General features: G+C 51.0%; 1 protein-coding gene across 1 annotated transcript; it reads left to right on the forward strand.

Annotated features, from left to right (window-relative positions):
- Positions 1-237: 237 nt before the first annotated feature.
- Positions 238-16,289, forward strand: FOXP3 (forkhead box P3). The gene is made up of 12 exons (XM_056128603.1): positions 238-518; positions 8,796-9,030; positions 9,535-9,639; positions 9,730-9,868; positions 10,452-10,539; positions 10,609-10,713; positions 11,548-11,635; positions 11,797-11,877; positions 13,381-13,531; positions 14,316-14,392; positions 15,621-15,722; positions 15,913-16,289. Exons 2-12 carry the CDS (start codon positions 8,818-8,820, stop codon positions 16,060-16,062), a joined length of 1,299 nt encoding a protein of 432 aa, XP_055984578.1. The 5' UTR covers positions 238-518; positions 8,796-8,817; the 3' UTR covers positions 16,063-16,289.
- Positions 16,290-16,566: the final 277 nt, after the last annotated feature.

Consider the following 16,566-nt stretch of genomic DNA (forward strand, 5'->3'; position numbering starts at 1 on the left):
GAAGCTCCAGTTCCCTGAACCTCCCTGTCATTGCATCTTCGATTTTTCAAGCCCATGACTTCAGGCTGGGGAAAACCTGGAGTTTTCATGTCTCAGCACCAAACATGACAAGACTTCCACGCCAGCACTATGAACTAGGGCACATTGTCAGACTCCTCTGCTTCTCCATTTTTCCCACCTGTCAAACAGCCATGCTCCAAAAGGGCAGCAGTGAGGCTCAGAGGAGATCATTTTTTTAGACAAGTCCAGTGTTGTGTCAGGCACTCGAGATCCATGTCAGCCATAAGAGATGATGGTGGACATTCGGAATCCCTAATCTGTGGAAACTGGAGCTTGTTGAGGTAGAAAGTGGTCAAAGCTCCAGGAGCATCAGACCATGGTGCCCCTGACTGTGCTAGGGTTGGGATCTCCAGGACTTCTGGACATCCTCAAGAAGGGGTTCTTCCATGTGGGTGCCTGATTGGGACCTTCTCAGAGGTGGGGAGGAGGGCTTTGGCTCAGAGCTCTGGGGTCCTAAGGTGTGATATAGCAAGAATTGCTCCTCCTTTTTTCACTAGTGTTCAATGGGGTCTGGGACGCACTAACTCTCAGACTCTTGGACTCTGTGAACTGGAGTGAATAGAGGGCTCTCCCTGCCTTTTCCCCTTCATACTCCTCAGAAGGTCTGTGGGAAAATGATTGCATGAATGTCAAGAACCAACCTCCCAGGACAATAAGAGTGGTGATGAGCATGTCAATTTTTGCAAAGGGGAAACTGAGGCATGACACAGAGTGCGAACTTGGAAAGGCAGTGCCATCCCATTGTCCTGGTGTTTCTCGTCAGCACACAGAGCCTCAGCATCTCTGTTTCTTTCACCTGAGACCTCCGTCACTTTTCACACAGAATGGTGTCTGCCTGCACAGATGCCCCTGTGATTTATTTGAGTTCTTTTCCCGTTTCTTTTTTTCAACTGTGGTTTCTCATAAGCTTGTTATCTCATTGATTGCTACCTCTCACCTCTGTGGTGAGGGGAAGAAATCATATTTTCAGATGACTTGTAAAGGGCAAAGAAAAAAACCCAAAATTTCAAAATTTCCGTTTAAGTCTCATAATCAAGAAAAGGAGAAACAGAGAGTGTGTGTATGTGTGTGCGCACGCTTATGAGAACCCCACGATTATCAGTGCACACACTCATCAAAAAGAGTTGGATTATTCGAAGAGAGAGGTCTGTGGCTTCCACAACGTGGTTTTTCTTCTCAGTATAAAAGCAAAGTTGTTTTTGATATGTGACAGTTTCCCACAAGCCAAGCTGATCCTTTTCTGTCGGTCCAGTTCCTCAAGGTGAGTAGCCTCGTTCTCCACTGACAGATGCATGTGCAGTGAAGGAACAGATTTGAGGTAGGCACTGAGGGGCCAGAGGCGAGCAAGACTCCTGCAACAACTAGGGTCCTGAGCCGGTAAGTTCTTTTTATTAAATGATTTGAGTCCTAAGAGATGCCAACAGGCCCATAGGTAAGCTCCTTCCTCAGTGCTTGAGCAGAAGCTGAGATCCAGACACAGACTGATATGTTGATATGTCTCATATGTTGAAAACTCTGTCGCCTGCCTGTATCTCTGGATTTCAGGACTTTGGCCCATTGGAAGGAAATACTGTATGGGTTCAGTGGGAAATTTTAACCGTGTCTCTAGAAGTTCAGACATATCTCTCAATATTTCATCTCTTTCTTTGCTCACCCTCTCTTGGTCTTTCTGTGTTTTTCTGCCCCTCTTTTTCTCCCCTTCCCTAACACTCAGATTCCATCCCACTTCCCTGTCTTTCTCTGGCTCTCATCATCTTTTCCACCTCTTCCATATTTTTTAATTTCAGTTTTTGGCCCACACTCGGCAGTATTCAGGGGTTACTCCTGGCTCTTCACTCAAGGATCAGTCCTTGCAAGACCATATGGGGTGCCGGGGACAAAATCTGGATTGGCTGCATGCAAGGCAAGCACCCTACCTGCTCTACACTCCCTCTCACCCCTCCATCTACTCCATCTTGATCACATTCTATCTCTGCTTTCCTCCACTTCTCTCCCACCATCTCTGCTGATCTCTCATCTTGCCTCCTCCACCTTCCTTTTCAGCTAGCATAGATCTTTGTATGCCATTGACACTTAGTAATAGTGCCTGCTGTAACCTTGCTCAGGATATGGGCATTTAAAAGGCCAGGCATTGATGCTGTTTGGTTCCATGGAAGGAAGATGTGACCTTTGTCAGATGATCATTTTACTGCCATTGTGCATGGAGGTACTTGAAAGGGGAACTTCGTGGAGGGTGGGGGGTGCTTCACACTATTGTCAACCATGGTTTTGCCTGTGTGGTCCAGTCTTAGGCCTGCAGGTCCCAGCTCAGAGACCATGTCCAAGAACAGAGCAGGCTGTTCTGTGCTGGGGTGATCTTAGCTTTGTAGGTTTAACACATAGCAATGGTTAGTACATAGCAACTGCTTGCTAAATGATAATTGTGATTATTTTAACCAACTTGGAATTCCATTGTTGTTGGTTCTGCCCAATTCAGTGAATAATTTGTAGATAATTAAAAGTTATTTCAACACATGAACTTGCAACCTGTCCTCACGTTGGCATGAGTAAAGATTGGTTTGACCAAGTACCAATTGGTGAAACATTTGCCTCACTTCTAGCTTATTCCAGAATTGTCCCTGATTAATTGCTTGAATTCCTGAAAATAGAGGTGTTGGGCCAAAGGCTGTGCACATTTTAAAGGTTTCTCACCCTCCCTGCAACTCCTTCCAAAAAGTTGTCCTGGGGCCAGGGCAATAGTTCAGCAGGCAGGGTACTTGTCTTACACACAGTCAATGCAGGTTCAATCTCCTCCAGCATCCCATATGATCTCCCAAGCCTATCAGGAGTGATCCCTGAGTGTAAAGCCAGGACTAAGACCCAAGCACAGCCAGGAGTAGCCAAAAACCAAAAGAAAGGTCTTAATTTCAATTTTTTTCTCCACAAAAAAGGTAAGAAAAAATATTGTCACATGATTGACTTTTTGTATTCTTGAGTTATTTCAACTGTCTCGGCTGTCAGGGGCTTTGTCTTAGTGGTTGTGTTCTGTCCTTCGTCCTAATCAGGCACTATTGTATTGATTTGTCACAGCTTTTTATTTCAAAAGGATATTACCCTTTCATCAGCCACATATACTGAGGAAATATTTGCCCTCAGTTCTTCATTTGAGTTTTTTTCTATTGGTTTACAATGTTTGGTGATGCTTATGATGTTTTATATAGTCAAATAGGTTACTCTGTGTTTCTGTGGTTACTGTCTCTGGTTTTGTGCTTAGAAAGTCCTTTCCTACTTGAAAATGAAATCAAATGTTAGCCTCTAGTCTCCTTTATGGCTTCATTTTTTCCACTTACTGTAGAGGTTAAGAATGGGTACTGGAGCCAGACTGTCTGGGACAAACCCAGCTCACCCTAAGACATCTGTGTGATTTTTTAAAGCTGGGGTTGAACCTCTCTATACCTCCATTTCCTTGTTTGTACAGTGATGAGAGTAGAATTGACCTCAAAGGATCATTGGAAGAATCAAATCTATTAATCATCCTAAGTGCATGGTGCTTGCCATACACTAAACCCAAGATCAAGATTAAATATGATTTATCTCTTTAATGGAGCCAGAGTTTACTTTCGGGCATGTGATGATGTCAATTTTTGAGACTGCACAGAGAGAATTTGGTGAGAAAATAGACTGATTATTCGGTAACTTTACACACACACATACACACACACTGCCTAGTGATCCCAGAAACATTTGTTATACAAACCATCCTCCACATCCCCTGTGGAATGTGAAATGCCACATTCATCACAAGCTGGATTCTCTCTCTGAGTAGATCTGTTCCTGAGCTTTCTCTTCTGTTCTGTTCTGCAGTGTCTGCTCTTGTACCAGAGCTACACTACTTCGCTGACTGTGTAGTTTAATAATCCAGAGCATGACCCAGCCATAGCACTCCAGTCTGCATCTATCTCTTTGTTAATTCTTCCTTATTTCAGGTAGTATCCATTCCTCCAGCCACAAACCAGTAGCTTCCTTGGTGTTTCGTTTATTCATTTTGGGGGGCCACATCTGGCAATGCTTGAGACTTACTCCAGACTCTGGGCTCAGGGATCATTCCTGGCTTGCACAGAGGACTTTATGGGGTGCTGGGGATCATACCCAGGCCAGCCACGTGCAAGGCAAGCACCCTACCCGCAGTACTATCACTCCAGCCCCAACAACTGTTCTTACTTGGGCTCTGTATTGCCCCACTCTATCCCTGCCCTCCCTGTGTTGTTTTTCTGTCTCTCTTCTTTTTTGTGAGAGTGGAGTTGAGGTCATACCCAATGATGCTCAGAGGTTACTCCTGACTCTGCATTCAAGAATCACTTCTGGTGGTGTTCAGGGGACCATATCGGATGCAAGGAATTGAACCTGGGGCAGCCGCGTGCTAGGCAAGCGCCTTACCCACTCCTCTTTCTTTCCTCCTCTGTCCCTGTCTTTGTATTCCTCTGGCTTTCTACTTCTATGGGTTCATCTCTCCACTACCTGCCTTCATTTCTTTTCTTAGGCCCTCTCACTGTGGGTTTGTCTCTCCCATCTAGAGAGATGGGAGTATCTCCTATCTCCAGTATCTCTGTTTCTCTGCTCCTCTGTTTCTCTTTCTCTTCATCTCTATATGACCCCATCAGTTTACTGGTCTTACTTTACTAGGCTTTAGAGAGGTAGCTGTTGACTCAAAATCCTGCACACTCATAACAACTCACTGAGACACAGAGCACCAGGGTCCTAGTCTCATCCACTGAACACTTCTCCCTTCCCTTGTCTCTAGAAGGAAAAACTTGGGGCTGGAGAGATAGCACAGCAGGTAGGGCGTTTGCCTTGCATGCAGCCAACCCGGGTTTGATTCCCAGCATCCCATATGGTTCCCTGAGCACCGCCAGGAGAAACTCCTGAGTGTAGAGGCAGGAGTAACCCCTGTGCATTGCCAGGTGTGGCCCCAAAAGAAAAAAATAGAAGGGAAAATTTGAGGCCAAAAGATGGGCAGGTGGGGGCTGGAACGATAGCACAGCAGGTAGGACATTTGCCTTGTACGCAGACAATCCGGGTTCAATTTCCAGCATCCCATATGGTCCCTCAAGCACTGCCAGGAGTAATTCCTGAGTGAGTGCAGAGCCAGGAGTAATTCCTGAGTTTAGAGCCAGGAGTAACCCCTGTGAATCACTGGGTGTGACCCAAAAAGCCAAAAAAAAGAGAGAGATGAGAGGTGGGCAGGAGGGTCTCTCCCAAGGCCTCTCTATGAGTAGAGATGCAGTAGCAGAACTAAGACCTAAACTGAGAAATCTCAGTGGGACCCTTAGCCCTATCTCTCCCCAGCTGCAGACCTCAGTTTCCGTCTCAGTCGCATAATGGGGGAATGAGGTCCTGGAATCACCCTAGGTACTGCCATTTCCCTTTCTGCCTTTTGATCAGTTTATTTTTAGGGTTTTTTAAGAGAGTGACCAAACCTGGCAGTGCTCAGTGGACACTATGGGATGCTGTGAATTGAACCTGGGTCATCCCTACCTGTTGTATTATTGCTCTGGTACCAGCCTCCTCATTAGTTGGCTCCATGGACCCTACATGGGGCCCAGTTCCATGAGACTGGGCGCAGTTCCAGTGCACATGAATCAGAAAACCTTCTGTCCAGAGGAAAGAACCTCAGTCAAATAGTCTGACTGTATGTCTGGCTATAGACTGAGCCTAGCTTTGGCCTTTGTGCTCTATTTGGGAGCTCCTTCAGAGAGCTTCAGGGGGATCTCTACTCACAATGACCGAAATATCTGCTCCCTATTGTGACACCCTTGCCAACTGTGGCCTCACCCCCTCCTCTATCTCTCCATCTTCAACAGAGTGCTGTAAGTTTGAGAACACTGTGCCAAAATGGACAGGAAGGCCTCAAGGTGTCCATTTACCAGTCATGGTGTTTGGCTAAGTGTTTCAAGAGCACTGACTGGTCACTATCACTGCCCCAACTGCTGTACAAGTAGAGTTAGAACTAGGTAACAGCAAAGCCTTAGCCCCAGGTTGGGGAGCAATAGAGGAAAGGAAACTTTGCTCACCACTACACTACCAATGGAGGGACAATTCTGCTCCTCCAGCCTGCCCACAATTAAGAAGGGAAGTTGGTAGATTTCCAGGAGCAGTAGACTGAAAACTCTAAAAAGTAAATAGTGAGTTTTCTATCCTTTTAGGATTCCAAAGGAGTTCTATGGAGTTCCGACAACACATGGGCCTTCACACCCTAAGATGGTAGACCCATGAACTCAACAGAGTTAATGGGTTTGAGAGTCTGGGATCCTTTTAATTTTAAATGATTCTGATGATAGTGAAGATCCCAAGGATTCGGCTATCTGTGGGGTCTTCATGGCACTCTCCAAGCACCAAACTATGTGTCTATGTGGAGCCCCAAAAAGGCCAAGACTATGGATCCAGGGCTTGTCATAGTTGGTCAAATGGACGTCACATACCACATCCGCCACACCAGCTGCTGGATGGGCCAGCCAGTTCTCGGAACGAAACCCGTGGGGTGGGTGGGGTGGGGTGTCTGCCCCTTTCTTTTCTTCCTCCGTGCTGATGAAGCCAGGCGCATCCGGCCGCCATGACGTCAATGACGGGAAAATGTGGGGAAGTCAGGGCCGTGTGAGAAGAGAGCCCAAAGACAGACCCCGATACAAAAACACATTCTGTGTCTTCCAGGCAGGTTCTGAGAAACAGAAAGGGACGCCCCAACAGACAATGCAGGAAGCTGGCTGCCCAGCCTGGCCCCCAAGGTCCCCACCTCCAGACAGCATATCTACGTCCCCTTTCTGGATTTTTTTTTGTTTTTGCACCAGCTCTGCACCCAGGAATTACTCCTGGAAGTGCTCAGGGAACTGTTTGGGATGCCAGGGATTGAACCTCAGTTGACTGCATGCAAAGCAAGCACCCTTCCATCGGTGCTATCACTCTCATCCCTCACATCACCTTTCTAAGAATGTTTCTCTGCTTCCTGGAGTCAGGCCATTCCAGACATGTTGGGGAGACTTCCTAAGAGCTCTGGACCAGCACCAAGAAGCTTCATATGTGAGCAGAGGCCAGCTGCATGGGCCAGGGTGGTGGTAAACAGCCATTCGCCAACATGGCTTCACTTCATGGGCTCAGCTTTCTGGAACATAAAACCTCCATTCATTTATAGATAGGCTTTGTCTCACAGGTCTAGAGGCTCCAAGTCTGAGATCAAGGCGCTGGCAGAGTTGGCTACAACTAGGTCTGTGAGGGACAATTTGAAGATCCCTTTTTCTTGGCTTCTGGTGGCTTACTGGTGTTTGTTGCCTTGTAGACACATAACCATGATGCCCACTTCTACTCATTCGTCCATTTGCCCATTCATCCACACACTGTCTCACAATGACACTTCTTTCAGGCCTTCTTCCTGAGCCTCCACAGACCCAGATCCAGGCATCTGATGATCCCAGTATAATAATCCCCCTACACGCATGCACATGCCTGCCACCTCCCTCAGTACCACAACTCTGACAACTTCCAGGAGCTGAAAGCAGAGGAACGAAGGATCATATGCACCCTCACAGTCCCACTGAACTGCCTCACTTGGCTCTCTGCAGATGTGTGTGAAAGCCAGTGCTGCAGGCACAGTGTGAAGCTTGGGAGACGTGCACACATGCACGTTCTGTGGAGACAGAGGGGAGTTTGCAAGTCACCATAGAAATGGAACACTGCCCCCTCCAATGAATCCACTTTAGTCAAATAGAGCTCAGACTGGGCAGCCCTTGCCAGCTCTGGCTTCCCCTCAGACTGGAATTCCAGGATTCCCAGGTCACTAGGCCCTGCCTGATGGTGAATGTCAAGCCCTGTGGCATTGCCTAGAGCCTTTGCATAGGGACTTCTGGATAGGGCCTGGCCAGGGGAAGAGGAGGAAGTGTGGGCATAAGCATGGGGCATGGACAGGGGGTGTGGGCAGGAGGGAACAACAGGAGTACCCTTGGCCGAAACCTTGAGGGAAAATGGTTAGCATCAACTTGGGTTAAGGAAGGAATTGTGTCAGGGTGCCAATAGGCCCCTGCTTTCTCCCTACCAGGCCGGCTCTGTGAGGGCAGAAGTTCCCAGGTGACTCAGTCTTGCCCTTGCCTGATGACTTCCAGACTCTTCCTACCCTGCTGTCCCTGAGCATGTTTAATGCCAGACTCTTTGAGTGTGCATCATCCCCTGGGTCATTATCCCCAACCCTACAACCCAACCCCACCCCAACATCTCAATTTGGTCCTTCCAGCAGCCCAGACTAATACCCAAGTCTTAAGAGACCCTCCATCCCATGCAATCCCAGAGCCTGCTAGAAAATTCTCCTGGATCTACCCTGCAGCACCCTCAGAAGCCACCCACTTGTGACCAGCCCTTGCCCAGGCTCTGGTCTCTACCATTGCTTGCCTGGTACATGGTGTTAACCCCTAGCCCCACTGCATTCATGCTCATCTTCCTTAAAGAAGGTACAGCCTAACCAGGGCTTAACGGTGTGTAGAGGCATTGGGCCAATGCAGAAAGCCAGGCACATTTGTGGTCCTCACTGGAGCTGGGGGGTAGTAAATACATTCAGGTACATAGGCAAAGTTGGGGTCCAGCTCAGGAGGCTCTTTGAGCCATGCCCAGCCAAGGTGTGCTGGGACCAAGGAACAAACCCATGGGATCAGGTATTTCCAATGCACAAACATACCTAGCACAACATGTAACTCCATCCTCCTCTGTCCCCACAGCCGGCTCTTAGACAACGGCCCAATGCCCAACCCAAGGCCCACCAAGCCTTCAGCCCCATCACTGGTGCTCAACACATGCCCAGGAACTTCACCCAGCTGGAGGTCAGCAATGAAGACCTCTGACCTGCTGGGGGGTAAGGGCCTTGGAGCAACCTCCCAGAGCCGGGACCTTCGAGGGGGGCACCATGCTGCCACCTGCTCCTCCTTGAACCCCATGCCACCATCACAGCTGCAGGTGAGGCCCAGGGCCCAGGATGGGGCAGGCAGGGTGGGGTACTTGGGCCTATAGGTGCCGACCTTTACTGTGGCACTGGGCGGGGGGCCCAGCTAGGGCACAGGAAGTGGTTTTCTGGGTCCCAGGCAAGTCTGTGACTTATGCAGATGTCGCAGGGCCAAGGAAGTCCCCACTTCATAGGTCTCAGAGATCGGAGGCTCGCAACCTTCCCATCCCTTTCAGGAGAGAAGACTGTATGGTGGTGGTGGTGCAGTGGGCAAGACCCTGTTTACCCAGCCCCATATGGCAGAGGGGAAGGGCCAGGACCTCCAAGAGATAGATGAGCAGACAGAGATGAGCTGGGAGGTTTAATCCCACAAAGCCCATCACTCTGAGCACCAGTAGCCACCTTGGCAAAATAGGGATGGCCACAGGCCTAGGAGGTGTGAGCAAGAGAATAGGAATGAGACATGTCAAAGCAGGTGGAGCAGGGTGGCATGTCACCCTCCTGCCTTGTCCCTGCAGCTGCCTGCGGTGCCCCTAGTCATGATGGCCCCATCCGGAGCCCGACTGGGCACCTCGCCACACTTGCAGGCCCTCCTCCAGGACAGCCCACAGTTTCTGCACCAGGTATAAAGAGGAAACTTGCGGGGAGGAGTGCGGGAGTGGACGGGAGAGGTGGAGTGGGTCCGGCTGTTCCACACCCATGTGTGCCCCCAGCTGTCCACGGTGGAATCTCATGCCCGGACCCCGGTGCTGCAAGTACGGCCCCTGGACAGCCCAACTATGATCAGCCTCCCACCACCAACCACTGCCACCAGCATCTTCTCCCTCAAGGCCCGGCCTGGCCTGCCACCTGGTAACACTTTGCCCTGTTACTCCCCAAAGTCCCCAAGTCCCCAAACAGCACAAGCTGCTGCCCTATGACCCCCCAAAGAGGTCAGGAGAGTTGACTCTGATCATCTAGGAAACTCCAACCTCCCCCAAATGTCAGGCTCAGAACCTTAGTGCAATGTGCAGAATGTCAAAAGTCCCAGAGCCGCAGCTCTTTGCAAAGGTACTCCAAATGTCAGCCCCGGGGGCTGGAACGACAGTACAGCAGGTAAGGCACTTGCCTTGCATGCAACTGAGCTGGGTACAATCCTTGGCATTCCACATGGTCTCCCAAGCACTGCCAAAAGTGATTTCTAATTAGAGTCAGGAGTGACCCCTGAGCACCACAAAGTGTGGACCAAAAACCAAAAAAAATTAATGTCAATCCTGGTGAATGTTAATCTAGGGGCTGTTGACAGTGCCTGAGATATGAGGGACCCCAGAAAGGCACTAGGAGTCAAGGTTCAGAAGGGTTGTTGGATGCTCAAAAGGAAAGGCTCGGGTAGCTGAGTTCCCAACACCAACCTGCAGTGCCCACCGGTACCCTGCTGCTCCCTCCCTTCCTGCAGGAATCAATGTGGCCAGCCTGGAGTGGGTGTCCAGGGAACCAGCGGTGCTGTGTACCTTCCCAGACACCAGTGCACCAAGGAAGGACAGGTCAGTGGGTGTGGCTGAGAAGGGCCCCTCATGGCATTCCCCTGCCTCTGACACCTTCTGTTCCCCCAGCACCCTCTCAGTTGGGCCCCAAGGCTCCTACTCACTGTTGGCCAATGGCGTGTGCAAGTGGCCTGGATGCGAGAAGGCCTTTGAGGAACCCGAGGACTTCCTCAAGTGAGTGGCTTTGACCCCTTCCAGTCCATGGCATTGTGGGTGGAGGACAAGGGTGCAGGCCTCATCCCCATAGGTAGTAAGATGCAAGGGGCCAGAGTTGAGAGTGCAAGTTCCAATCCCCATCTCTTTCCTATACCAACTGTGCCACCTTGTACCAGTGACATCACTTCCATAGGCCTCAGTCTCCTCATCTGTATGATGGGCAAAATTAACAGATGGGTGCTTACATTGCTCTCCAGTTTACTCAGAAACCAAGGCTAGAGTGCTGAAGTGTTTTGGTCAAGGAAATCTGGTTCCTCCATGATGGAGCAGGGATTTGACCCTGGGGAGCCAGGCTCCAGAATCTGCATTTCCAACTGCTTTGCCCTACCAACACTCAAGACAGATTTTTTATTTCATCCTAATGTCTAAGTCTCTCTCACACACACACATATATTCTCTCTCATACACTTTAACACATACTCTCACTCATACACACACACTCATAAATTCTCACACAATCTCATTCTCATGCACACTCTCTCTCACATACATACACATTCTTTTTCAACATATCTGGTTATCTCCACGGTCAGTCCTTGGCACAGCACAGACTGTAGAATTGCCTTTCCTGTGATCCTCTACTCAGCCCCCTTTCAGTTCGCTTCCTCCCTTCAAGCCTCACACCTACTACATACAAAAAGCATGTGCTGATGGAACAAGTGTGGGGGATACGCAAATCAAGAGAAGAGAGAGGTAAACCATGAGCATACCCCCCCACCCGCCACGTCCTCTTGGAATGCTGAGCACTGAAGCTGGGCCACCACAATCATCCCATGAATCCTCACTTCTCAGGCACTGTCAGGCAGACCATCTCCTGGATGAGAAGGGCCGTGCGCAGTGTCTCCTTCAGCGGGAGGTGGTCCAATCCCTGGAGCAGAAGGTGATGTGGCAGTGGGGGGAAGGACAGCACTGGGGGCAGAGGACAACCCCAGGTTCTGCCCTGGGCCAGGAGTCAAGCTCCCCCAGGATGGAGGCCAGCCTAAAGGAAAGAAGAGGGCAGACACTCCCAGGCCGAGGCCTCACTTGGTATGACCCTCGCAGCTGGTGCTGGAGAAGGAGAAGCTGGGAGCAATGCAGGCCCACCTGGCCGAGAAGATGACACTGACCAAGGGAGCGTCTGTGGTGAGCCACCCCCAACCCCAATGGGGCCTTCCTGGGACTGATCTTAGAACCCGGCCCTGGGTTCACTGGTCCCTGTCCCCAGATCCAAACATACCCAGCCCTGAGGCTCTGCTCCATCCAATCACAATTGCTCTGGCCCTCAGAGCCCACAATCTTCCCTGAAGGCTGAGCACATGATCTGTGTGATGGAGGCCTGGACACCATCCCTGGCTGTACGTGGTCCCGAGGCCACAGCCAAGAGTGACCCCCTGCTGATCACCAGGGGAGTAACCCCTGAGGAACTCCTGGGCGTGGCCCTTCAAACCAACCCAAAACACACCCCGGCTTGGAAAAAAAAAAGATGCCCAAACCTCCTGGTGTCCAAGCAATCAGTCCTTCCTGAAGGCAGACCCAACTGGTAGCACTGGCTCTGAAACTTCAAGAATAAAATTGCAGGGCCCCTGTGCCAAGGTGGTAACTGCAGCATGTGGAAAGGGGGTTGAGGTGGGGTGTATGTCCAGATCCCACCTTCATGAAGCTGCCTCTGAGCACGTTTTTATTTTAATTTTGAGCCACGCCCACTGCTGCTCAGGGGTTACTACTGGCTCTACACAGGAATTCCTCCTGACAGGGCTCAGGGGACCATATAGGGCACCAGGATTTGAACCCAGGTCAGCCACGGGCAGGGAAAGTGCCCTAACCTCTGGCCCCTACTTCTGAGCATTTTGCAGGTTTCAAATCTTTCAGCCCTTGTGATGACTCTGTGAGTTTGGCTTTACTGTCTTTCCCATTTCAAATGAGGAAAATGGAGGCCACAAGGCTTAGATGACTTCCCCCATGTCACCACTTGAAATGGCAGCATACAGGAGCCCTGTCCATCCCTTGCTCAGGGTCCTAGCTATGAGCTCTACGCACACAGTATGCACCCAGTACGGAAATCCACAGCAGCCCAGGCTTGAGTCAAGACTGCCCTTGTTTTGTGAAACACTGAAGGGCCAGGGTTGTAGCTCAACCGCACAGTATTTCCCTTATTCCCTTACATGTGTGAGACCAACAGGTTGCATCTTCTGCCCCACCAAAAAAAATGCCAAAACAAAAAACATTTTAAATTCAAGTGGAGGGACTGGGCCAGTAGTACAGCAGGTAAAGTCCTTGCCTTGCATGCAGCTAACCCATAGGGCACAGCATAGGTCCCTCAGGCCTCCCAGGAGTGACCCCTGAGCCCAGAGTCAGGAGTAAGTCCTGAGAGCACCACTAAATGTGGCCAAGCACCTCCCCCACCAGTAAAAATTCAAATGGAAGGCTGAAGAGATAGCAGGAAGGGCATTTGCCTTGCACACACAGCAGACACAGGTTTAATCCCTGGCACCCCATATGGTCCCCCGAGCCTGCTAGGAGTGATCCCTGAGCAGAGCCATGAGTAAGCCTGACTTACTCCACCGACTGTGCTCCTCCCCAAAATTTTCAAGTGGAAAATTGAAGCCTATTGGGTCACCAATCTCTCTGCTCTCACCCCACTCCCAGGCTTCAGCTGACAAAGGCTCCTGCTGCATTGTAGCTGCAGGATCCCCAGGCACCACTATCCCGGCCTGGCCCGGCCCCTACGAAGCCCCCAATGGTCTGTTTGCTGTGCGGAGGCATCTCTGGGGCAGTAACGGAAATAACACATTCCCAGGTAAGGATGTTCTGTGCCCTCCACATTGGCCTCCACCCCAACCCCTCACTGGCTACATCCCATTGCCTTTTGGAGAGCACACTGATGAACAGCTTCCTCTCAGTCCTCCTGTGGTCATCAGGGGTCCCAAATGAGTGTTTCTCAGGTTTCACCCTGCCTCTCTTGTGAACTGGAGTCTTACTCAGTCTTACTCTAACCTCTCATTTGGTCATCAGAAAGTGGTGAAGGGGGTGAGACGGAATAATAATACAGCAGGTCAGGCATCTGCCTTGCATATGGCCGACACAGGTTTGATTCCTGGCATCCCATATGGTCCCCCAAGCCCACCAGTAATTCATGAGTACAGAGCCAGGAGTAACCCTCTGAGCACCATTGGGTGTAGCCCTCAAACAAAACCAAAAAACAGTGAAGGGGCTAGAGCAATAGTACAGTGGGCAGTGTGCTTTCAATCGCCAGTACCTCATATGATCCCCCAAGCCTTGTCAGGATTGATCTGAGAGAACACATCCAGGAGTAAGGCTTGAGCACTGCCGAGTATGTCCCCCCAAACCAAAAAAGTAGAAAGAAACTTTGAGAAGAATAACACATGATTTGCAGAGAGAAGTACAGGGAGTCAATTATCCCATTTATGTCAAGCACTTACCAAATAGTAACTAGGGCAAGGGTATTTTGGGGTTCCCTTGCAGTACGGAAGTTGGAGAGTGGGAAGAGGGAAAGAGGGAGATGATGAAAGTGAGGAGTCCCTGGAGGGTCCCTAATTCTCTCGCCGTCCCCCTCCCCCCAGAGTTCTTCCACAACATGGACTACTTCAAGTTTCACAACATGCGGCCACCTTTCACCTACGCCACCCTTATTCGCTGGGTAAGCAAGCAGCTCAGACCCAAGGGAAGCAAGACAAAGGGTGAAGGGGATCTGACTCCCAGAATCCTGGCTCCCACCCATCTGAGCACCCCCAGAGCAGACTCTTGCAATAACCTATGCCTTAGCTGTGATTCCCACATTGGCTTCACCCAAACCTAAACACTGCCTAGACCCAAGCTAAATTCTGGCCCTAAACATATCCCTTTTCTGATAGGTACCCCTCCACCCTACTCTGACCCTGCTCCCAGACCCCCAACTCGTCTCTATGCTCTCTGCCTTTTGGTCATGCCCCGCTCCACTCCAGGTTGTACCCTTTGCCAGCTTTTCCCAGCTGGGACATCCTTTCCCAGCTGGGACATTTCCCAGCTTTTCCCAGCTGGGACATTTCCCAGCTTTTCCCAGCTGGGACTAGCCTTTCCCAGCTGGGACATCCCTGTGAGGTCAACAATTTTCACTGCACCCCACCCTAAGGCCTTCCTCACCTCACCCCATCCCAAACCTCTATTGGAATCCCACTCAGGCTTTCCTAGAACCTTCTCCAGGGCCCACTCAGATATTCATCTGAGGCTTCCTCACACTACCACACACTCTATCCATCCTGACCCAAGCCCTCATTGCAGCCATTATCACTGCCTCTTAGTCCCATTCCTAAACCCAAACAGAGCCAAGCCTCCCTTCCCTGAGCCCCATGCTACCAACGACACTGTCACTGCCACCAACCTTGCTCGTGACCAGGAGCCTAAAAGTGCAACACAGGAAGGAGCTAGAAAATGGGCCCCACCGTGGAACCCTGACCTAACACCATACAGCTACCAACACTCACGCATTGAATCACCCAGTCAATCTGCCCTATTTGTTAACCATTCCCTTCCCTTGCCTTGAACTCTACCTGGCCTTTGACCACCACCCACCACTGCATTTACTTGTCCTCCTCCTGGCCCTTGAGCACACTAAACCTTGAAGCCTCCAACCCCGCTCCAAGAATCCGAACTCTATGCCTAACATTTAAAGTCACTGAAACCCCACCCTGATCTGGGGGGCCCCCCAACCAGGTCAGTGCTGCTCCTTGACCAAATCTTATCCTAGCCCCCCTCTCCCCAGTTCAAACCCTATCTCTGACCTGTCGCCCACATCCTCTCCCTCTGCCCATTCCAACCCCACCCCATGTCACATGACCCTTTCTAAGCCTGACCCCGCACCCTTACTTCCACACCCCCTCAACCTCCAGGCCATCCTGGAGTCTCCCCAGAAGCAGCGGACTCTCAACGAGATCTATCACTGGTTCACACACATGTTTGCCTTCTTCAGGAACCACCCATCCACATGGAAGGTGAGCGCTTCTGGAGGTGGCAAGTGGCTGGTGTGGCACTGAGTGACACCCCCCAAACATACAGAGCTGGGGCAAGCCCAGGATTAGGTGGATTTGGGGCAGGGCTTAGAAGTTCTGAGGGAAGGGCAGGAGGTCGGGTTCAGTGACCTCCGAGGATGACATGCCCACCGAGTTGGTCGTCTTCCCGTAGAATGCCATCCGTCACAACCTGAGCCTGCACAAGTGCTTTGTGCGGGTGGAGAGCGAGAAGGGCGCAGTGTGGACGGTGGATGAGTTTGAGTTCCGGAAGAAGAGGAGCCAGCGGCCCAGCCGGTGCTCCAATGCCACCCCTGGCCCCTGACCACAAAAACAAGAAAAGCAGGAGCCCAGGGGCTGAAATGGGGTTAGGCAGCAGAAGCAACTAGAGGCAGGGGCTTGGATGAGCCTACCAGGAGCAAGAAGTGAGGGGCACACTGTCTTGCCTGCCAGGGGCCCAGCACCCAGCTGACCACCCACCACAGATGCTGCACTGGGTCCCCCCCTACCCCTCTATCCCGCTACCCCTTACACACACAAGCTCTCTCCAGCCACACAAAGGCCCGCCTCAGTCATTCGCTTCAGGACCCCAAACATGAGGAGACAGTCTCGGAGACTACCTCGATGGTACCCCACCACCATCACATACAAGTCCTGTCTTGCCACCCCAAGGCCCTGAGAACACCCCCACAGCCCAGCTCTGCCCACAACCCAGGACCTCTCCAGGTGCGCACCTGGATACCCTCCCAGATGCAGCCCCAGGGCTGTCAGGACCTCGGGCCTTAACAGGCCAGCTTGACAATCTCCTCAGTCACAAAGCCTGTTGCAA

Source organism: Sorex fumeus, unplaced genomic scaffold (genome assembly GCF_029834395.1).
Source record: "Sorex fumeus unplaced genomic scaffold, SorFum_2.1 ptg000065l, whole genome shotgun sequence".
Taxonomy (NCBI): Eukaryota; Metazoa; Chordata; class Mammalia; order Eulipotyphla; family Soricidae; genus Sorex; species Sorex fumeus.

Bases quoted from the DNA above. Each gene is read 5' to 3' on its own strand.
- FOXP3 (XM_056128603.1), top strand. From the start codon at position 8,818: ATGCCCAACCCAAGGCCCACCAAGCCTTCAGCCCCATCACTGGTGCTC. The intron at 9,869-10,451 runs GTAACACTTTGC...CCCTTCCTGCAG, and splicing joins CCGGCCTGGCCTGCCACCTG to GAATCAATGTGGCCAGCCTG. The intron at 14,393-15,620 runs GTAAGCAAGCAG...CTCAACCTCCAG, and splicing joins ACGCCACCCTTATTCGCTGG to GCCATCCTGGAGTCTCCCCA.